The sequence below is a fragment of the Microchirus variegatus genome (assembly GCF_963457635.1).
Source record: "Microchirus variegatus genome assembly, chromosome: 5".
NCBI classification, from domain to species: domain Eukaryota; kingdom Metazoa; phylum Chordata; class Actinopteri; order Pleuronectiformes; family Soleidae; genus Microchirus; species Microchirus variegatus.
Genome location: NC_139806.1, coordinates 34,752,091 through 34,775,583, shown reverse-complemented (window position 1 = coordinate 34,775,583; position 23,493 = coordinate 34,752,091). Strand labels below are relative to the sequence as shown.

Below are 23,493 nucleotides of genomic sequence, written 5' to 3'. Positions count from 1 at the left end.
GCGGGCCGCGGTTGCATAGCCACTGTTAGCAGCGAGACGCCATGTTTCTACCGGAGCCTGTAAGGACAAACGCGAGAGAACAAAACAAGCGTCTCTTTACTTGTAGCTGAAGTCCCGCCTCCACTCTCTAAAGAGGACATTTGACCGGCTGAGGATAACGTAGCGCTCAGGGAAGGGAGGGGGTGAGCAAAGTAGCAGTTCTTTGTTGTAAATTTCAGCCTCTCCTCTAGATGGCACTATAAACTACTTACTTCACCTTTAAGAAGAAGGAAATATGTAATGAAAAAAACATAGGAGATAGAGACAGAATAAATATATTCAAAGCACTTTAGGTAGCTGAACGAGGTCGATGGGAAGATGGCTGCTGACACATAGGACAGTGAGTGAAGTGAGAAAAGAATGGATGGAGCAGGGCCATAGTGGAAGAGAAGGCAGCTGTTGCTCTGACCTGTCAGGGAGGATATATGGTGTGAGACCTGCATGGAAGTAACTGAGGCATGGGGGTAAAACGAGGCAGTCGAGTCCCAGGCATGACTCTTTTTTTTTGATGGTCTGGGAGTTTTGTTGTCAGTCGATTGTTCCACAGAAGGAATCAAAGAGGCTCCTGGTGGTTTCACAGTTGATGTTTAGAGGGATGAGTTACTGCCGTCCCCAGATTCCTGCTGGAGCTAATAATACTGTTGTCTGGTCACTAGGTACATTTATAAACAATTGTTGCTGAGTCTTACATAACATGCTTGAAAGCCAGAGCTGCATAACTCTGCATCACTCCAGGAAAATGTGTGAGGTAGGAAGAGTAACACATCTACACAGTGAGCGTGTGATACATGGAGGCTGCAGAACTCTGGATTTGAAGAGTTTGGTTATTTACTGTCTGCAGGGCTCAGCTGTGATGTTCAAGATAAACGGACACAATTTCATGCACCAAAAACAACTGGATTTAATCTCAACAAAAACTAAACAAATAAATGCTCCTCCGCTGTGTTTTGTGAAGACAAACGAGCCTTGTTGTCTTGTGCCAAGTTTTTTTTTTTTTTTTTTTTTGCTCCAGATATTTATAGTTCATTAGGCAACGGCAAAGGCTCGAGATGATCTCGGTGCATTTATTCTGTAGCCTCCCTCCTCTGAAGACAGGAGATGAGAGAAAGCTGCTGATTGTGGAAGTCTGGTTTGATAAGATACAAGTATTTTTTTTTTTTTTTTTTTTTTTGTTGAACACCAAAAACTACAGAAAGCACTCAGAGTGAGAACATCTTTGCCAATTCTGCTCAGTTTCCCACAGTGTCAATACACACGAGAGGCGATCCGTTTCCACATCAAAACCAAAATCGAATCATTTCTTCCTTTGGCGCAAAAAAAACCTACATCCCCAAGACAATTGCATCAAAATCCCTTATTTTACTTTTTTAGTTATTTTGCTCACAGACAAACAACCACATGTAGCCCAAAAACAGGACTTCCTTGATGGTGACAAAGATCATGTTCCACTGCAGTTTAAAGCGGACCTAGACCAGAAGTTCCTATTATCGCTGTTTTTTTTGGTGTGTATCTGCGTCATTACCTTGTTTATGAAGCCCTGGCGGTTCGAAACAAACAGTTCAGCCATTGCTGAGAACTTCGTGTTATATTGTAATCTCGGGGCTCAACGAGATCACTGAAAATCCCCTAATAGTTACGTAAGCAGCGGTTCTCCTGAACAACCGATCGTCCTGCTCCGGGCACTAGTCCGGGCACATCCGGTTGCGTACATTGAACCGCAGAAGAAGAATAATGTCCGTTGTGGAGGTGTTTCACGAGCAACAGTGTCTTCTGACTCTGGGTCTGACTCCGGTTCAAAGTCATAAAAGGGACTGAGGCTGGGAGTCGTGAAGAAGCTATTTTTAAACACTGTTAAAACAATGTTTTGATAATGAGGAGCAGTGCATCCGCCGTTCCAGAGGGGGGCGCTGCGCTTCTGAGAACAGATGTGCTGGATAGTACTGGCCAATCACAAGACTCTGTCTTCTGGGGGTGAAAGTTCACTCTGAAATCTCGCAGCAGAAAAACAGCGTCAGAAACGAGGATTTCTATCGGCTCGTTTACAGCAACTAGGAGGTTTTTGACCATAAAAACAAGTTAATATATGTAAGTAGAGCTCCATAACTAACATTTATGTGCAACAGGACCACTCTATGTCACCTTTAAAGGGACACTGTGTAGTATTTATGGGTTTATATGACCCAAAATCCACTTTTTGCATTGTCTAGTCGCTGTATAATAGTTTTTGTTTCATTTTCGTAGCGTTTCAAAAAGTCATGTAAAATAACACGGTCGCGGGCCGCGGTTGCATAGCCACTGTTAGCAGCGAGACGCCATGTTTCTACCGGAGCCTGTAAGGACAAACGCGAGAGAACAAATCAAGCGTCTCTTTACTTGTAGCAGGAAGTCCCGCCTCCACTCTCTCCGCTTCGTCTGCTACGGCCGCGGTAGCTCCGCCCTCTCCCTCGCCTCACGAACCTCATCTGCTGACACGGAGAAAGACGACGAGGACGACATTTGACCGGCTGAGGACACCGTAGCGCCTTTAGGGAAGGGAGGGGGTGAGCAGAGGAGCAGTTCTTTGTTGTAAATTTCAGCCTCTCCTCTAGATGGCACTATAAACTACTTACTCCACCTTTACGGTGAAGAGACCCAGTTAGGCCGACAACCCCATTAACCTACTCCTTTTCTCTGAGCATCGTCCATCACCACTGCGTCACCGAGCCAAACTCCAGTTTCCACTGTCAGGGTGTTTCTCCTTTTCAGGGCCAGCAGTATTACATTGTCTGACTATTTGTTCCAATACGGGATAAATACAGTGGTGAAATGTTTATCGGTGAATGACATTGCTTATTGCATAATCTGAAGTGTTTATGGTTTGGCTGATTTCCAGCATTATGATACCACATGCACAGTAACTGTTGACGAATTGGTTGAGTTGTCTCCATGAAGGGGATAGACAGTTTATCTTATGATGTTTTAATTAAAGGGATTAGCCTTTGCAAGAGTTTTTGTCTTGTACACAGTAATTTATCGTATTCCCTATTATAGTGGTCACGCTTTTGTGAAATGGAAAAATAGATTGCTCGTGTATGGATGCACTGTGAGACGACGAGCACCTAGGCACAGAAAGAGCCCCGCATCCGTTCTATAAACATCCAAGACCTCGTATTGGAACATCCACTAAAAACAAACTCTGTTTCACTTTGTAGCTGTTTTTGCATCAATTACTATTTTAAGTCTCTTTGTGTCCATTTTAAGTCTTTGTCGCATCTCATTGTGGCTACTTTGATAGTTTTACTCTATTTTACTCTTTAAATCCTTGGTCCCGGGGGTCAATGGCGGCCCGCAGAAACATTTCTGGCGGCCCCGCAATGAATTACAGTTGATAGTTTTAATCCAGGAGCTACTAAGCTTGTTAAATGTTTATTGGACATTACTGGATACAGACCAATAAGTGTAAACTGTACAACTGTATTTACTATGTCATCAAATTTTGGATGACATAGTGACACAGTATGACGTTTTTGTCAAATTTTGGCATTTACATTTTTCCCCAAAAAATTGTCACATTTTGGACGACATAGTATAGTATGACGTTTTTGTAAAATTTTGGAAATTGTCAAATTTGGAACGGCATATGTAATTTTTGTCAAAATTTGGACCAAATTTTTTTTTGAAAAAAATTGTCAAATTTGGGACGCCATAGTATTGTACAACGTTTTTGACAAATTTTGGAGCAACATTTTTTTTCCCCAAAAATTTTACAATTTTGAACAACATAGTATAGTATGACGTTTTTTTCAAAATTTGGAACAAAATAAAATAAAAAATAAAAATTGTCACATTTTGGACGACATAGTATAGTATGACGTTTTTGTAAAATTTTGGACCAAATTTTTTTTTGAAAAAAATTGTCAAATTTGGAACGGCATATGTCATTTTTGTCAAAATTTGGACCAAATTTGGGACGCCATAGTATTGTACAATGTTTTTGTCAAATTTTGGACCAACATTTTTTTCCCCAAAATTTTTTACAATTTTGAACAACATAGTATTGTATGACATTTTTGTCAAATTTTGGACCAAAAATGTTTTCCCCAAATATTGTAACATTTTGGAACAACATAGTATAGTATGTCGGTTTTGTCAAATTTTGGACGCCATAGTTAAATGGGATTTCTTTCAGTTTGTTTCCCTTTGGCGGCCCTCAGTCCAATGTTGGGTTCCTAAATTGGCCCTCAGGTATCAACACTTTGAGAACCCCTGCTTTAAATAGATGTTTCCTCTCTGTTTCTACACACATTGTTCCTCGTTGTCTCTGTTGTTGTTTTGTGTCTCCATGTTACATTGCCTCTCCAACTAAGAAATTAAACCGATGATCTTTTAACTCATGTATCCTCGGCTATTAATGACACAATTGTGAGTTTGACCGCATAAAGTTATGGCCCCTTGATGAGGTGTTTAATCCCGAGTGATGTCATGTGTTTGACAGGCTCAGCGTCACCAGCAGAGCTGCAGAAATACGTACTTTATTATTTTAAATAGCCTTTAACACAGTTTTTTCTGACAACATGAATTTCCAACTAAGCAGTTTTTTTTTCCTGGCTAGATAAATGTCAGCCATTATCCTTTATTCTGAAGTTGATTGATTGCAACCACTGTCACATTGGTCTGCCCCTTAAAGCATTATTCATTTTACTCTGGAAATACTGATACAAAGTCCCTTACTTGTGTTTGGGCCAAATGGCTGCACTGTTGTGAGGGAGGGGGGGCGAGCCAGTGTTTGCATGTACTCCAGTTCAAAACATGATGCCAGAAGTTATATCCAAATATTTCACTCTGATCCCTTCTTACTCCAAACCAATCTCACTTGTGTTTTATTGGATATAATGACGGGAGAAACCAAAACAAATGCAGTTTTGATAGGAAACACATCGCTGGAAAAGCACAAGGGTACTTTTCAAATCCAGGGATTCCCCCTCTCTCTCCCTGTCAGTGTCTTTGCTGGAATCGGGGGCAGCTGCTGGAATCATTTCCTATGCAATGTTCCACTATTTCATATAGCGGTGTGAAGCATTCATTTCAGCCAAAGACAATGTGCTGGGGGAGGAATATAGAACATAATCCAGGCAGAGAGTCCATCGTTTTTTAAGCCTTGTAGACTACAACAGGTGGAGGTTTGAACCCCGACAGACTCTTTTCGTAATTTCCACTGTGGAATGAAAATCATGAAAACAGGACAGATGGAAATACCGTTTAATATATTGGTTTGCTCTTAATTCTGAAAAAAAAAAAAAAAATCCCCCAGAAAAGCAAGGTTTTATTTAACCTGTAATTCATCATTCGAGCCTGCAGTGGTATTATATATTGTTTTCCTAGTGCACCAGCCAACTGTCAGTCACACCTGTGGCCCAGTTTTCTTAAGCATGACTGTTTCAAACTGGCTAATTGTTAGCATCCCTGGTTCTTGGCAACTTTCAAAGGCCACATGACAGAAGGGGAGAAAAAAAAATCTCCCTTGCATTGTGCTCGTAGAGACTTTTAGGGATTGTTTGCTCTGTTCACCAGTTATCGTGTGCGTCACTGCCATGCAGAGTGTCTCCATGCGATCATAAAAAATACTTCAGCTCAGCAGTAAAATCACAGGCGATGTTTGTTTGGCAGCAACTTAAAGGGACAATTGTGTAGTATTTATGGGTTTATATGACCCAAAATCCACTTTTTTATACATATTATGTGCTCCTGCATTGTCTAGTCGCTTGTTTCATTTTCGTAGTGTTTCAAAAAGTCATGTAAAATAACACGGTCGCGGGCCGCGGTTGCATAGCCACTGTTAGCAGCGAGACGCCATGTTTCTACCGGAGCCTGTAAGGACAAACGCGAGAGAACAAATCAAGCGTCGCTTTACTTGTAGCAGGAAGTCCCACCTCCACTCTCTCTGGTAGCTCCGCCCTCTCCCTCGCCTCACGAACCTCATCTGCTGACACGGAGAAAGACGACGAGGACGACATTTGACCTGCTGAGGATACCGTAGCGCTCAGGGAAGGGAGGGGGTGAGCAGAGGAGCAGTTCTTTGTTGTAAATTTCAGCCTCTCCTCTAGATGGCACTATAAACTACTTACTTCACCTTTAAGTTAATTGAATAGCAAATAAAGGTGAACAATAAAGGCTGACTAATACTACAGAACCTGAGTAATAACAACATTACAAAAACCACCAAACATTTTAACATAGTATAATAATGCAGCCTTAATACCCAGTATTTCTAATGGAACTTACAGACACTAAACATTGCGTATGCCGTGCAACTCTCTATGTTCTCTACATGCTTTATGAACATTTCTTCCTCTTTCCTTCCAACATTTTCTGCTATTTTTGGCCCCGAGTGTTCTCATTGTGCTTCAGTGACCTCAGTGAGCTTGAACCCTCCAATAACAACAGCAGCAGCATATTCATTTTTAACTCACAATAATTTTAGAAGCAAAGAAAAACCACATCATTCACTCGACTTCTGTGATTCATTTTTTTTTTATTTTATTGAGTTAAAAATCAATGAAAACTATTTACAATTAGAAACCTTTTCACTGACCCAAACAATTATTCCTGATCAAGACCTCAGTCAAAGTTTTCATGGTGTTTTCATGGACCATTATCAACAAGTTCATCCGTCATCACTTGTGGCTTTAGTTTAACCAACACTTTGATGCCTTTCTTCAGCTGATGTGTTAACAGGCTCTGCTGAAAAGCTGCTGAATTCTGTGGAAGTCACATCTGGCAAAAAAAAAGTGTAGTTTACTGTAATGTGATGTGTGTGTAAGCAAGAGAAAGAAAGAGAGAGAGAAAAAAATATCTTGTTCGTGTATGTGGGTATTATCGTCTTTTCTCTGCCTCAACATTGCCTCACTGACCTCAACTTTTAACAACACGTGTTCACAGATTCTGATTTACAGTAAAGGGATATCCATTTCAGAAGCCACTTCTGGCAGCACACAAACACACACACACACACTGATAAACCACAGCATTAAATCCACCTGTCTAATATGTGTACAAAAACAGCTCTGACCTGTCAAGAAACTGACCTCTAAATGTGGCTTGTGGTAAAAAGGCATGAACACTGTTGCATGACAGTAGTTATTCCAGTCAGTTGTGAGGTGCGGCCTCTGTGGATCAGAGCTGTTTTTACAGCAAATCCCACAGATGTGATGTGTGATTGGATTGACTTATGCGGAACTTCGCCATGTCAACACCTCTAACTATTTGTTATGTTCCTCAAACCATTTGTGAGGGATTTTTGTTCTTTCTAAAAGAGGCCAACACTGCTTGAAAGCTTGGTTTATGTCTTTATTATCTTCACTTAAAGGTCCCATATTATACCCTATTAACCCAAGTTAAACTAGGTCCTGGTGCCCTAATGAACATGTCTGTGTCATGCTTTAGTCAAAATATCATAAGGATGAAGCACAATAGCAGTTCAATAACTCTGCCAAAACAGCCTTTTTCAGAACGCTCGGTTTTGTGCCTGATCATTTACATGTGAATGAGACCCAGGTAAACACACATCCACTGCTTCCAGGGGAGTGTCCATCTAACTTACTATCCACAGCCATACTGTCGCCACTTATCACCTATTGTCATGCACCGTCGTCCCAACCCCCGCTCCATATACCCCATAGTAATGTCCGTTTACCCTGTTGTTACTGCGTTTCACCGTAATGCATAGAGTGACCACGATTTTGGCTTCTCGCGATCATAAAAACATTTAAAATCGGAAAAAAAACGATTAATGCGCCGCACGGCGAGTATGTAAATTCCCATGCTAGAAAAAGACCCTGAACGCACCAGTGTTACATCGGCTGAAAGTGACGTGTGTGGATCAACAACACGAGGAGAGAACGTGGAAACACGACAGAAAGGCAGCCTTTGGTTGAGAAGAAATGTAGGACAACATCTACGTCTTTCTGCAGTGCTTTCAAACGCGTGCTCCTCATATCACTGATCCACACACGCCACTCGCTAACCACAGGCACGTAACTGGTGCGTTCAAGGTGTCCCTCCAGCATAGGAATTTACACACACGATCAACAACAAAGGGCTTGTGAAGCTTGTGAACATTTTTTTCATAAATAAAATATATCCTCTGGACACAAAAATTCTCTGAGGCTGGAAGTTTGTGTAAAACACTGTGCTCCGCTGTGCAGCCACTCTTCCTCCCTCGCCCGCACTCTCGTATTTCACAGGGACAAGGGGGAGCTACGGTGGAGCTGTGAAGTACTCTGCCTGGCGGGGTGCCAACATTCACGGTGAAATGTCCGCACTGTCGTCAATTGGTCTGGAGGTGTAAACATTGTGTGTTTTATCGCCTATACTTACACAAAGTGGAACCACTAAAACATGACTGAGTCTTGTTTTTTCACATTTTGGGTACTGGTATGGCCCACTGAGTCCCAAATATAAGTACTCAAAGATTAAAAAGTTGATTTTGCACAATAGGGGACCTTTAACTTGTGGGCAAAGTCGTCTTTTCTTAGTGTTTCTTCCAATTGACCATATTTTTGAGAAACCATTTGCCATTCCACATGTTCTCTCCTGTCTCCCCCTATAGTGCGACGTCAGAACATGAAGGTTCGCATCAATGCCACAGGAGACACAATCGTGATGAAGTTTTTGCGTCCCAGCCCTGACACCAAGCTTGAGGGTTACATCTTGGGCTACGGCAGCAGCATGTTCTCCAAACAGTTCATTCAGCTGCCTGAGAACGGGCAGCCGTACGAGACTGAGTTTGGTAAGAAATGCTTTTGATTTGTTGATGTTTTTGCACAGATAACAGATGAGGAGCAATAGACTCATATTTTGAACTACTGACTAAAGCATTGGTTCTCAAAGTGCGGCCCGGGGGCCAATGGCGGCCCGCATAAACATTTCTGGCGGCTAGCAATGAATTACAGTTGATAGTTTTAATCCAGGAGCTACTAAGCTTGTTAAATGTTTATTGGACATTACTGGATACAGACCAATAAGTGTAAACAAAAATACTGGGTATTTACCTGGTTTCTATATGGTAAATTTTAGTGTATTATTGGGTTATAAGCTGGTAATAAGCAGGTAGCTACAGCCCCCAATTACTAGCTATTTACCCAGTAAATATATGGTAACAGAAATGTGTTACTTGGTATAAACCTGTAATTAGAAGGTAAGAACAATGGCCAAAATACTAATACACTATTACTATATACAGCGTTATTATATTAATGCTTAAATTACATTATATTAACGCTTATATTACTTAACGATAAACTGTAGAACTGCAATCTGGTCATTAAAATTATTACAAATGGGATTTTTTTCAGTTTTTTTCCAGTTTTTTTCCCTTTGGCGGCCCTCAGTCCAATGTTGGGTTCCTAAATTGGCCCTCAGGTATCAAAACTTTGAGAACCAATGGACTAAAGGCTTTGCAGATCAACGATATATACAATGTAACTAACAACTAACTTCTAGTGTGTTTTTTTTAAGATGCTGAGCCCAAGTACCTTATTGCTGTCCAGCCCATCCCAGTCAATGAGGTGAAAAAGCAATGCACAGGTAATGCATGTAAAAGTACTTGACAGGAAATGACAGTCAAGGTGACGTGGGTGAACGGACATTCAGACATGCTTCAAAGTAGACAATGTTTAGTAAAGTAAGATATGTTAATGTGTTCTCAGGCAAGGTGGAAATACAGAAGCCTCTACACTTAGTGATTGGGTCAGTAACCCCTACTTCAGTGCTCTTGTCCTGGGGGACATTGCTAAAAACCCCTTATGACAGCAATATCATGGATGACTGTCTGGAGGATGGGTGAGATATGCACACGCACACACACACACATATATTTTTTTATTATTTTTTTTTTATTTTTGGTCCAAAATTTGACAAAAACGTCATACTATACTATGTCGTCCAAAATTTTACAAAAACTTCATCCTATACAATGTCGTCCAAAATTTGAAACAAAAATGTGAAACTACAATGTCGACCAAAATTTGAAAAAATCTGTAGCAAAAAATGTATGGTTCAAAATTTGACAGAAAACGTCATACTATACTGTCGTCCAAAATTTGAAAAAAAAAATTGACAAAAAAATGTTGGTCCAAAATTTGACAAAAACTTTAAACTATACTGTTGTCCAAAATGTAAAAAAAATGTTTACCCAAAATTTTTGGTCCAAAATTTTACAAAAACTTCATCCTATACAATGTCGTCCAAAATTTGAAACAAAAAATTTGACAAAAACGTAAAACTATACAATGTCGACCAAAATTGGAAAAAATCTTTGGCAAAAAATTTATGGTCCAAAATTTGACAAAAACGTCATACTATACTGTCGTCCAAAATTTGAAAAAAAATTGACCAAAAAATGTTGGTCCAAAATTTGACAAAAACGTTAAACTATACTATGTCGTCCAAAATGTAAAAAAAAAATTGACCCAAAATTGTTGGTCCAAAATTTGACAAAAACTTCTTCCTATACAATGTCGTCCAAAATTTGAAAAAATCTTTGGCAAAAAATGTATGGTCCAAATTTTGACAAAAACGTCATACTATACTGTCGTCCAAAATTTGGAAAAAAAATTGACCCAAAAATTTTGGTCCAAAATTTGAAAAAGAAATTTGAGCCAAAATTTGACAAGAACATCATGCTATACCATGTTATCCAAAAGTTTAATTTTTTTTTTTTTTTAAATGTTGGTCCAAAATTTGAAAAAAAAAAAGCCATACTATACTATGTTGTCCAAATTATTATTATTTTTTTTTTACAAATTGTGTATAGCATGTTATAGCGACCTAAGGAAGTGATTTCAATGAAAACAAAGTGAGGACCGGCCCTCACTGAGGACCAGTGAGGGTCAAAAACCCTCACTGGTCCTCAGTATGCCGCAAGTACAAGAACACACACACACACACACACACACACACACGCACGCACGCACGCACGCACACACACACACGCACACACACCTAACACTAAAATCAGTACATACTCTTCAAAAAGCCTATTAAAGTTGTGTGGATCACCCAAAATGTCTTCACAAGGTCAACATGTCCTCATAAAGTGGTTTGTTTGACAATTGGTCCACACTGCTTATTTAAGACACACACATTCTTGTACAGCGAACTTAGTGACGACACCTCTCAGTATAACACTGTGAGGAGGATTGTAATGTAATAGTATTGCAAACAATGGCTGGCGTTGTTGTTGCATCCATGTTTTTTCATGTTTTTTTTTTTAATCGGAGTCAACTCAAAGGCGACATTCTGACTTCCAACTTGTGATATACATGGAACACACACACATCTTACCACAGTCTAGAACTAGAGGCTGGAAAGGTTACAGGAGGTTTACTGTACAAAATGGATGCTAATATATATTAATGCAAGTGTTTAACGTGTTCAATTGGTTTCTTTCCCGCCATACTATGTTTTTATTTTCTTTTGCCTCATCTTCCCTCTCCATAGCCCCATCATTCACACTTTCTTCATTACAAATTGCAGACAATGGAAGTGATGCTGCCCCCAGCATGTCATGTAGTTACTAATGGGCATTTACATGGTTTTATTTATTTATATTATGATATATTGATACATATTGATATATATTGATACAAATATTCCACAACGGTCCATTTAAAAAAAAAAAAAAATCAACGCTGTGTGTTATCTCGACTAATTGCAGTCTTGTGTATTTAAGGTTTATCTACATCAGTATGCTCTGCTTTCCTTTTTTCTTTTATTTACACACATATATCCGCTTGTCCTTTGTCTTAGACACTATACAGTGCGTTATCGTGAAAGGAACAGGAAATGGAACTACCAAACCTGCCCTACTAGTGATACGGTCATTGACCATCTGAAGCCCCAAACGCTCTATGAGTTTGCCGTGCAGCCCAACTCCAAGGACACTAATGGGATTTGGAGCAAACCGGTCTTATACAACAACAGCAAGTCGAGCATTGAGGGTACGTTTGTTGTTTTTATTTACATTTTCCCCTCATCCTCGAGAGGCACAGGGCATCAGGGTCAGTGTTTTTTTAAAACAGCTGTGGAATCTTGGACATTTCGCCCAAAACATTTACAACCCCTCACACATGTAGCAGACAACAGTCTCCGACTGCACAAAATATTTGTATTTTCTTAGTATAACTGCGTATGCGTTATCCGTCTGCGTCGCCACGGAGACGCCTCGAGCCTTTATACTTCTGCATCGTGGTGACGAACACGCGCTGCAATTTCCCGCCCGATCATTAGGGGTCGCTGCGCAAGGTTGTTGTGCTTCTGGCTACAGCGAGCAATGGCGTCCAAGAGAGAAAGAGAGAGAGAAAGACTGTTGTTGTTGAAACAGTGGCCGTTTCTCACTTTTCTGTGTCACGGAACGCAGTTTTAAGATCATTTGAGGCGAGAAATTGGCCATTTAGAGTCTAAACATGTGCTGTGTGTGTTAAGAAATGACGCATTTATAGTTTGGCAGCGGCGTTATCGGCGGGGATCAGCTCCGCCTCTGTGGACGCTCGGTGCTCACTGTGAGCCGGCACAGAGCAGCTTAGCTCGGCCTGTCCTGAGGACCAATCGCAGCTCTTGCCGTCTCCGTTGTCCCTTGACGGAGTGACGGACACTTAAAAAATATTTTGTGCAGTCGGAGACGACGCAGAGGCTCTTCGACAGGCTCTGCATCGACGCAGAGTCTCTGCGTAACCTACGTAGAGCACTTTACGCAGGAGTATAAATTGGGCTTAAGTGTCCGTCACTCCGTCAAGGGACAACGGAGACGGCAAGAGCTGCGATTGGTCCTCAGGACAGGCCGAGCTAAGCTGCTCTGTGCCGGCTCACAGTGGCACCGAGCGTCCAGAGCTGATCCCCGCCGATAACGCCGCTGCCAAACTATAAATACGTCATATCTTAACACACACGGCACATGTTTAGACTCTAAATGGCCAATTTAAAGTTCGTTAATGCTTTAAAAAAAAAATTAATGCGTTAATTCCACAAATTAATCATCCTGCGTTAACGCGTTCATTTTGACAGCCCTATATATATATATATATATATATATATATATATATATATATATATATATATCCATATATATATATATCCATATATTTATTTATTTGTTTGTTAATTGGATTGTTTAGAACATTGCTGTTTCCAGTTTCCCTTTTCTATGTATAATGGCAGCTTATGACCAAGTGTTCACTCAGTAAGTACCAGTTGCCGTGGAGACATCATCACACAATCTTTATTGAGATATTGGACTGAATCAAAAACCATCGTGTGGTTTCACTTTTATTAAACCCCTGCTAAAGACCTCTCACATTCGATTAGTAAGGATTGAAGAAAGCATGTTTGAAATGTGGTTTTATTTATGTTCCTTTCACTGTCATTAGTTCCACTTTACTGACTCCTTCGCTGATCTTCCTCTTATATTTGCAGAGAGGGCCATCAGGAAAATCTTTCTACCGCCTGTGGTATGTATTGGACACACTCTCTTACCAAGGCACAGCCAAAGTATTACAACCACTTTTATTATATTTTTTTAGTATTAAAAAATGTGAGCATGTGGTAATAATTGGTGAATATGGTCAATTAATTAAGAGAATTGTGACTGCACAGGTAAAAAATACAAATACAGGTGTGTATTTGGAACAAAAAATATATTTTAAGAGTTTGCGGTGTGCACTTCACTGAGTTTATGTTCTTCTTAGGGTTGTTTGCCTCATTAATTTTCCATCCGACTGCTCGATGGAAACATCATCAGTGCAGCCAGGAGTGGCCAAGCCAAGAGGAACAAACTGTAGCTAGCAAAATTCTGGAGAAGAGGGAGAGAGGACAAGAGAGAGAAAAAAAGAGAGATTAGGTGCCCGCATTGGGGAGGACTGATAATGGCTCTAAAACTTTGGTTCTCAAAGTGCGGCCCGAGGGCCAATGGCGGCCCGCAGAAACATTTCTGGCGGCCCCGCAATGAATTACAGTTGCTAGTTTTAATCCAGGAGCTACTAAGCTTGTTAAATGTTTATTGGACATTACTGGATACAGACCAATAAGTGTAAACTGTACAACTGTATTTACTATGTCATCAAATTTTGGATGACATAGTGACACAGTATAGTATGATGTTTTTGTCCAATTTTGGTGTTGAAATTTTTTCCCAAACAAAAAATGGTCACATTTTGGACGACATAGTATAGTATGTCATTTTTGTCAAATTTTGGACCAAGCTTTTTTTTGAAAAAAATTAGTAAAATTTGGGACCAAAAACTTTTTCCCCAAAAATGTTTCAAATTAGGGACGACATAGTATATAGTATGACGTTTATGTCAAATTTTGGACCAAAAACTTTTTCCCCAAAAATTGTAACATTTTGGACGACATAGTATAGTATGACGTTTTTGTCAAATTTTGGACCAAGCTTTTTTTTGAAAAAAATTAGTCAAATTTGGGACCGAAAACTTTTTCCCCCAAAATTTTTCAAATTAGGGACGACATAGTATGGTATGACGTTTTTGTCAAATTTTGGCCCAAAAACGTTTTCCCCAAAAATTGTAACATTTTGAACGACATAGTATAGTATGACGTTTTTGTCAAATTTTGGACCAAGTTTTTTTTTGAAAAAAATTAGTAAAATTTGGGACCAAAAACTTTTTCCCCCAAAATTTTTCAAATTAGGGACGACATAGTGTAGTATGATGTTTTTGGCAAATTTTGGACCAAATTATTATTATTTTTTTTAAATTGTCAAATTTTGGACAACATAGTTATTACGTTTTTTTTTTTTCCTTTGGCGGCCCTCAGTCCAATGTTGGGTTCCTAAATTGGCCCTCCTGTATCAAAACTTGATGTGAACCCCTGCTCTAAAAGTTTACAGGGGAAAGATGGCATTGATTTCATTGATTTTCTGACAGAGGAGGTTCTGGCTGTGTCACATGCTCATACGCTCTGAACCCATAAAACACCGCAGCTGTTGAGAATCAACAGCAATGCTTGCTCTTTTAGACGGAAACTTTGAATAACACACTTCTAACTGTGGACTTAACCAATACGACGTGGCGTGAAGGACACGAGAGATAGGAAACAAAATGGCATTGAAGATAAATGCTAATACTTGTTATTGTTGTGGTCATTAAAAAATACAAGTCTTCCCTCTTATCATCTTGGTTTTTCCTCCCAACAGAAACCTTTAACACCTGGTGCACGATCCTTACCCATTGCTCCTCGCACTGGTAAGCCAACAAAGACATGCTGGTTTTTGGTCAAGTCTACTGAAGCCTTACAGGATTACAAGAGCATCATTTTTCCACTGTGAAACATAGTGTGATAATCACTCCTCAGAAATGTATATATTTCAGCTTTCCACGTTGCTCTCTGCTTTAAAAACTTTAACTAAAATATTGATTGTTTTACGGACAAATACTTTGATTTAATCTTGTCATTGTTAATAGTGCCCATCAAACAATGGCAACATGAAGATTAACACAAACACAATTTCAAACATAGACTTATTTTTGCTCCAATCCTGCTAGATGTGTAAATAACAGTTGTTATCAAATTGTTTTCACTAAACCATTTTTCTTTTATGTTATTTTTAATTTTCATTTTAATTTTCAAGACCAAAACAAAACAAGCCACAACAACAAGAAGTCGCGACAGTACACTCTTAGAAATAAAAGTGCCAAGTAGAACCATGTAAGGTTCTTTGGCTTGTCTTCATAGGAGAACCAGGTAGAACCTTTTAATAAAGGTTCCACCAGCTCAGACTCCACCACGGGTTTGAGGAGGGAGACGTGGAATGTGGAATGTGTTTTTAGGGACCTGGGAAGCTTGAGACGAACGGAGGTGGGGTTAATGATGCGGTGGATGGTGAATGTGAGATATATTTAAGAACATAATGTGCTAACTTTAGTACTAATGTCTCCAACCTACTGTCTCCTCTTTTGTCCTTATCAGCTCTCCATAACAGAACCATCGGCAGACTGCCCCCCACCCGGAACATGGCCATAAAGACCACTCTGGGTAATTCCTTTTATGACATAATTGTGAGTTCAGCAGTCAGAAACTTATGTCGGACCATTGTACTCGATTTTTCTATCACTATCCTGCTTATTTCTTATTGTACAAACGTATTTATTTGACATTCTATAGCACTTAATCCAAGGTCTACTAACATTCACTATATTTCTCAGCTCCAACCACAACTACTAGACAGGAATCTCTGTCGACCCCTGGACCTACACCACCTGTTGTCGCCAAACTGCCAATCGGTAAACTGTGAATCATGGTTCTTTTTTGAAAAAAGCTTCGAGGCTCTTGTTACGGCTGTGATCATAAACTTGGCGGACTGTGACTGAGAAGCTGTCGGTGCTTTTGCAGAGTTCTCTGTGATTACCTGCATGAGCTAGAGTAGCATGCTCCGGGTAGGTTGAACGGTAGCTGATTTCTTTTGGAAACTAGCTGATAGTGTCAGCTGTTTGGGTTGCAACAACATTGTGTAAGATAGGTGGCCTTGGCTGCATGGCATTTTTTTTAAAAAACAACACCGTTTGAAGGGATTTATAAGGATGGTTTTCAGGTCTTGTTGTGACTCCTCTATGAAAGTTCTCAAGCCATAAGTAATGTGTACTTTTCTCTGTCCTTAAAAGGGTTGACTGAAAATCTCATTATGCACAATGCCAATTTATATACATTATATTTCTTAACTTTCGTTCGTCTTCCTCCCATCTTCCTCTCATTGCTCTGCATTGTGTACTGGAGTACCTACGATGTAATTGTCGGTGATCTTTGCTGATTACAAGCCTGAGGCTTTTGCTTTTTTGATGCAACAAATGTGATGGTGTGAAGTCCGCATGACAAAACTGCATGCACCAGACGTTCATCTCTCTCCAATAGGAACCTTCTGGACAGAATTGTAACTGCCAAATCCATCGGTTGGTTAAGTGCATTGATTCAAGAAACAACTTTACAAACAGCCAGCAGTAGATGTTACACGTTTAAGTTGGTTAAAGGCATCACATCCATTGAATGCCATGTTATCTACTGTTGTATCACATTCTTTCTCTTACTTGCTCTCTTTCTCTGTCATTTCTTTGCCCGAGGTGAATATGTATATCAGATTGAGCAGTTACTTTAGAGTGGTCCAACAAAATCAATCAGCACTTATTGAACCCCCATGTGTCATAGTCTCTTAAAGGCACAGCATATGGATTTGGATGGCTCTCAGTCACACGGATGCTGGTCCCGGTAGCTGTCTGTCTATAGTAACATGGTTATTACATTGAAAAAAAATCCATATGGTCTCTCTGCCTTTGAAACTGGAGCTGACTCTTGCCAGTGGAGAGTCAAGTGTTGTTAAGTAACCTGTGGTATTAGTCCTAGATCAGCTCTCTTTGAGTTTGTGAGTGATTGTGCTAATTTAAATTTCTGACTGTTCATTGTATACATATATATGCAGGTAATACTATATATATATATATATATGTTCTAAAGGAATTGTTCCTCTAGAATATTTTATTTGAAATTATATTTTACAGCACAATATGTTTGGCTTCATGGCCATATTTTCTCTTTCTTAGACAACCCAAGAGAAGGAGACCTCCACAAATCTGTCTTGCCTCCTTTCCTGGAATTTCCACTAGCACCCAAGCTCAATACTCAGCTAGTTACACCAGCTGTGGTGAATAAACTTGGAGTGTATCATCAGAATCAGTCACATAAACAGCCCAACACACAGCCTTTAACACCCATATGGCTCCAACCCCATTATCAAACACGACCACTACCCAAACAACCACCACAAAAGCCCAGTGCAGACGTTCAGACTCAAACTAAATCCTATTCCAAAAAAGAACCACACACACAACACATAAAACATGTGAACCAGACCCAACTACAAACACAATCTACATCCCAGGTCACACTCCAGCTCCAATCACAACCCAAGCCTACATCACGGCTCATACCCCAGATCCAACAACAACCCAAACGTAAATCCCAACTCATACCACTCCCTCAACCCCAACCAACATTGCAGTTCATACCTCACACTCAACCTCAACCAAAACAACAGCTAACTTCCCAACCCATACCAAAAACTCAACCACAACCCCAAATGACATCTCCGCATATCGTTCAGGCCCAGTCTCAACCACCGCTAACTTCCCAACCCATACCCAAGGCTCAACCACAACCCCAAATGACATCTCACCAAATTGTTAAGGCCCAGTCTCAACAACAGCTAACTTCCCAACCCATACCAAAAACTCAACCACAACCCCAAATGACATCTCAGCAAATCGTTCAGGCCCAATCTCAACCACAGCTAACTTCCCAACCCATACGCAAGACTCAACCACAACCCCAATTGACATCTCAACATATCGTTCAGGCCCAATCTCAACCACAGCCAACATCCCAACCCATACGCAAGACTCAACCACAACCCCAATTGACATCTCAACATATCGTTCAGGCCCAATCTCAACCACAGCTAACATCCCAACCGATACGCAACACTCAACCACAACCCCAATTGACATCTCAACATATCCTTCAGGCCCAATCTCAACCACAGCCAACATCTCAGGTCATACCCACAACTCAACCACAATACCTTTCAACATCTCAGCATGTCTTCCAGACCCAATTTCAAAAACAACCCCAACCAACTTCTCAGCCCATACCCATGTCTCAACCACAACCCCAATCTACATCACAGCACTTCCCCCAGATGTGGCCACAACATCAACCAACACTCCAAGTCAAACCCCAGATTCAACCTCCAACATCTAAGGCCATACACCAAACCCCAAGTCAAACTCAATCCCAATCACCACTCCAACCCAATTTCCAAACCCAAGCTCCATCACAATCTCATCAAAAGCCAAATATTGCCTCATATAATCAAACTTCAACCACATTTAAGGCAGATTCCCCAGCTAAACCAACACCCCATCATAAACAAAAGACTCAGAATCAAACACAACCTCAACTTAGGACCTCAACCCAGCCTCAACCACTTGTTCAGCCATCTTCCCAGTCCACAATGATGGCACATTCTCACACTACACTAGCACCCAACAAAATACCACAAACCCAACCAGACCTACCAAAGAGTCACGTCCAAACTCAACCACAGTCTCGGTCTACAGCTCAGCCTCATGTCAAGAAGCAGCAAGCAAGAGTCAGAGGCTCTAAAACCAAGCCTAAGATATCTCAACCAAAGCGGCAGCGGAATCCTAAAAAGCAGCATCAACCAAAAAGCAAACTAAATCCCAAACCATCTGTGCCAAAAAAACAGCCAAAGCCTCAAACACAAACTCAACCAGAGAAGCAGCCAATTTCTCAAGTTAGGGACCAAGAGAAGTCTCATGCAAAACAGCCCCCGCCTCAGTCTCAGCCTCCAGTAAAGACCCAGACTCAGTCCCAACCGGAACCTCTGCCCAAGCCACGCCTTCCATCTATGCCCAAAACACGTCTTCAGCCTGGGCTTCCATTTCAGGCTCAGACCAGGAACTACTCTGATCCCACCAAGGTCACTCCGAGACAAACAGTCCCTACGGGTAAAGACCCTATTTTTTCCCATCAGTAACCCACAATTCAGCTTTAGAGACCTTGTTTCAGTTAAAGTATATATGTATTAAATTATCTTAAATAAAAGAGTTCTCTTTAATGCAGCTCCTAGTCCACCAGAAGAGGGCAAGCCTCTATCAAGACCTGCCCTGGCTACAGAGAAAGCCGGTAGTTATAATCATGGTAAACACCATGACATGTTTGTCACGTTACCATCTCTGCTTTTTCGTCAAGCCACGTGGAACCCAATGCTTGTAAATGTACTTCAAACCACTGGATGATGTCACTGCTTGCCCATCTCCATCACACCACCCTGCACACCCCACTTCATCGTTATTGTTTCCTCCATGTGTGACTCCATTTTCAGTCCAGCACAGTCACCTCACCCTCGCCCTCTCAAAGCCAGAGCAGTCTGGCTATCTTGTGATCTCATTTATACCCTTCTGTCATTTCATTGTTTGCATTCCCTTTCTCTGGTGTGTCCTATCATTTACTCAATTTCTGCAAACTATTAATTTCTGAAATAAACCCTCTCTAATCACAACTACTGCCCTTTTATACATTTAGGAACTGGCAGCCTCAGACCATCCATTGCCGGAGGCCCTCGGTCTCCCATTAGGTCAACATTCCCTGCAGCAGGAAGAAACTTCACTCGCATCCGGGGTTCTCATAGCCATACTCATGTTGGTGGTGTCAGACCAGTCCTTCCATCCAAGGAATCGATCTCTCGTAGCTCCAGCACATCCAGGGGTAAAGGACTACTCTTTTCCCTTCCTGTCATTCCCTCTTCCCAAGCAGCTACCACCGGTTATCCTCTCCCATCAGCACAGCTTTATTCTTTTGTTTGCAGCTGTGCATTTGTTGGAGAGGCCAAACCAATTCATGATTCTTGATTTAGCACATAGAGTACTAACAATAGATATTTCAATGGTCCTACCCTTTTGTCCTACCGCATGTTTTGCTACCCCAAGCAGTAGTCAGGGGGGCCAGAATCATCAAGATGATTAATGCTCCCTCATGCAGATCGAGTGGGTAGTTTGGCCAAAGCACTGGACACGATGCGCCTCATTTTTAACAACAAAAAAAAAGTGAGAAACACAAATAGAAAAAGTTAGTTCCATTTCTATATCCAGGGCATCCGTAAAAATCAGTCACAACCTCGATTGTCACTAACACAGGACAACAAAAAAGGTACAAGAAATACGGGGAGCACAAGAAGGACTTTCTTCTGATAACGAATTTTATAACAAATCTTTTTCTCCCTCCAGCTGCAGATGGGGGGCCCAATGCTCTTCCGAATCCTGTGGTGTGGCCCAAAGATAACACTGGTAAAGTCAAAGCCCTCAGGATTCCTCATTCACTAACCTATGAGGCTTTGTTATGTCCCATCCAACACAATCACCTTCATCTGTGCTTTTGACACAACCCTCTCACGCTTTGTGATTTTCAATTTGTCTGTCCATCTGACATTTTCTCTCTGTTGGTCCGTCTTCTTTGATACACTTAGTTGCTGTCACTGATACTTGACTGAGACTGAAGCCATATAAAGTATGGAAATAGTTTTTGTTTGTGTGTGTGTGTGCTGCGGGCTTATTTCGAAAGGGTCACATTGTTCCTATTCTGTCAGGCAGAGTTAGTTAATAAGAGCAAATCCATCTCAAGCAGTAATAGAAACCACTTCATGTATTTATTTGTGACACTACACAATGTGCCTTGTTGTTTGGTGTTAGGGAGATTGTGCTTCAGTCCCATGTCACATCTGGTGTGTGTTATTTCTGGAAAACGTCAAAAGTTCCAGAGGTCTTCAAGGAGTTGCAAAGCTCCCCGGAAGCAACAAATCAGAATGCTGCCCTTTGCAAACTCTGTTTATTCTTTTAAAAATGCAATTTCTACCTCGAGAGAATGACATTGACACTGTCTTGCACCAAAAATGAGGGTCCTTGTACCCAGAGGTGGAAACTAACGAAATACATTTACTCAAGTTGATTAGCACCATTAGCACTGGCGCGTGAACATAGAGGGCGTGGTCAAAAGTGACGTAATATCCTGCATGAGCTCCAAAATAGTTTTGGATTTCTGACCCCTTGTCATATTTCTACTACCCTCACACCCCAAGCAAAGTAACTAAGTAACTTTTACTTAAAGTACATTTCAAATGAACTACTTTTTTACTTCACCTTGAGTACATTTTCAGATGACTACTTTTACTTCTACTTGAGTAATATTTCATCAAAGTATTGGTACTTTTACTTGAGTACATTAATTTAGTACTTTTTCCACCTCTGCTTGTACCTGACCCTTGTCCTATTGCATTCCAATATATTGTCCCACCTTGAACATGCTAACACATGTCCAGGTTTTGGGGCTGCAGACATTGTATTTCATGATTACCACTGTGTAAATGGGTGGATGACAATGTTTTCCTAAACCTGAGCAGATCTCAAGACAAATATAGAGAGCTCTGTTTCACATTAGCATTTCAACTTGCGATTGTTTAAAGCGGAACTAGACCGGAAGTTCCTATTAACGCTGTTTTTTTTGGTGTGTATCTGCGTCATCACCTTGTTTATGAAGCCCTGACGGTTTGAAACAAACAGTTCAGCCACTGCTGAGAACGTTGTGTTTTATTGTAATCTCGGGGCTCAACGAGATCACTGAAAATCCCATAATAGTTACGTAAGCAGCGGTTCTCCTGAACAGCAGATCGTCCTGCTCCGGGCACTAGTCCGGGCACATCCGGTTGCGTACATTGAACCGCAGAAGAAGAATAACGTCCGTTGTGGAGGTGTTTCACGAGCAACAGTGTCTTCTGACTCTGGGTCTGACTCAGGTTTAAAGTCATCAAAGGGACTGCGGCGGGGAGTCGTGAAGAAGCTATTTTTAAACACTGTTAAAACAATGTTTTGATAATGAGGAGCAGTGCATCCACCGTTCCAGAGGGGGGCGCTGCGCTTCTGAGAACGTATGTGCTGGATAGTACTGGCCAATCACAAGACTCTGTCTTCTGGGGGTGAAAGTTCACTCTGAAATCTCGCAGCAGAAAAACACCGTCAGAAAAGAGGATTTCTATCGGCTCGTTTACAGCAACTAGGAGGTTTTTGACCATAAAAACAAGTTAATATATGTAAGTAGACCTCCATAACTAACATTTATGTGCAACAGGACCACTCTATGTCACCTTTAAGAACTCTGTTCATACTGGACCCATATTAGGTGGCATAATAGTACAGTGTTATCAAATATGAGAGCAACCATGGGTGTTAAGAGACACTGGTACGTATTTCACTCGGAATATTTTCTAAACTGAACTCAAGAATATCCTTCGATTGCATGACTTTTCAAGTGCTCTGAAGGTGAAGTGATTTGACAGAAAGCATCACTCTAACTGTCCACTGCTGCTGTTTTAAATCACACATCTGAGTCCGATGCCTTTGGTACGTCAGATACTTTCAAAGCTGGTTTAACTGTTGACGGAGCATACAGTGTAGATGTGTTATTGTTGACATTACATCACATTGGCTGGAACCCCCCTGCCAAGTTAACCATGAACTCACCCTGTCCAGATGTCATACCTTTATACTTCACATACCTGGGAACCTATTACATTCTTTTGACTGGCTGCACCAATTGTATGGATTTACATATAAGCATCTGTTAGTCATTATCTGTCAGTTGTGCCATGAGTGAGTCAGGGTCTCACTAATCAGTGCGACCTGACATTATTTCAGTTCGTCGTGTTAACCTCAACTCTGTTCTCTCATGGGTAGATGCCAAAGCGCACTGATTTATGCAGCTGTGGGGGTGGGTGGGGGTGGCCTTGATAATCAGACAATTGTTGAATCTTTTGCACTGGGAACTGATCCTTGGGAAATTAAC

General features: G+C 40.9%; 1 protein-coding gene across 1 annotated transcript in view; it reads left to right on the top strand.

Annotated features, from left to right (window-relative positions):
- Positions 1 to 23,493, top strand: part of abi3bpa (ABI family, member 3 (NESH) binding protein a) — a gene marked incomplete at its 5' end in the record, with an annotated part of 52,806 nt that overhangs the window by 3,594 nt on the left and 25,719 nt on the right. The window contains 9 exons of the mRNA XM_083889448.1: positions 8,627 to 8,806; positions 9,535 to 9,603; positions 9,726 to 9,858; positions 11,827 to 12,017; positions 13,489 to 13,523; positions 15,227 to 15,275; positions 16,000 to 16,065; positions 20,185 to 20,367; positions 20,886 to 20,945. Of these exons, the coding sequence (XP_083745574.1) occupies positions 8,627 to 8,806; positions 9,535 to 9,603; positions 9,726 to 9,858; positions 11,827 to 12,017; positions 13,489 to 13,523; positions 15,227 to 15,275; positions 16,000 to 16,065; positions 20,185 to 20,367; positions 20,886 to 20,945 (966 nt within the window). The remainder of the gene's footprint in view (positions 1 to 8,626; positions 8,807 to 9,534; positions 9,604 to 9,725; positions 9,859 to 11,826; positions 12,018 to 13,488; positions 13,524 to 15,226; positions 15,276 to 15,999; positions 16,066 to 20,184; positions 20,368 to 20,885; positions 20,946 to 23,493) is intronic.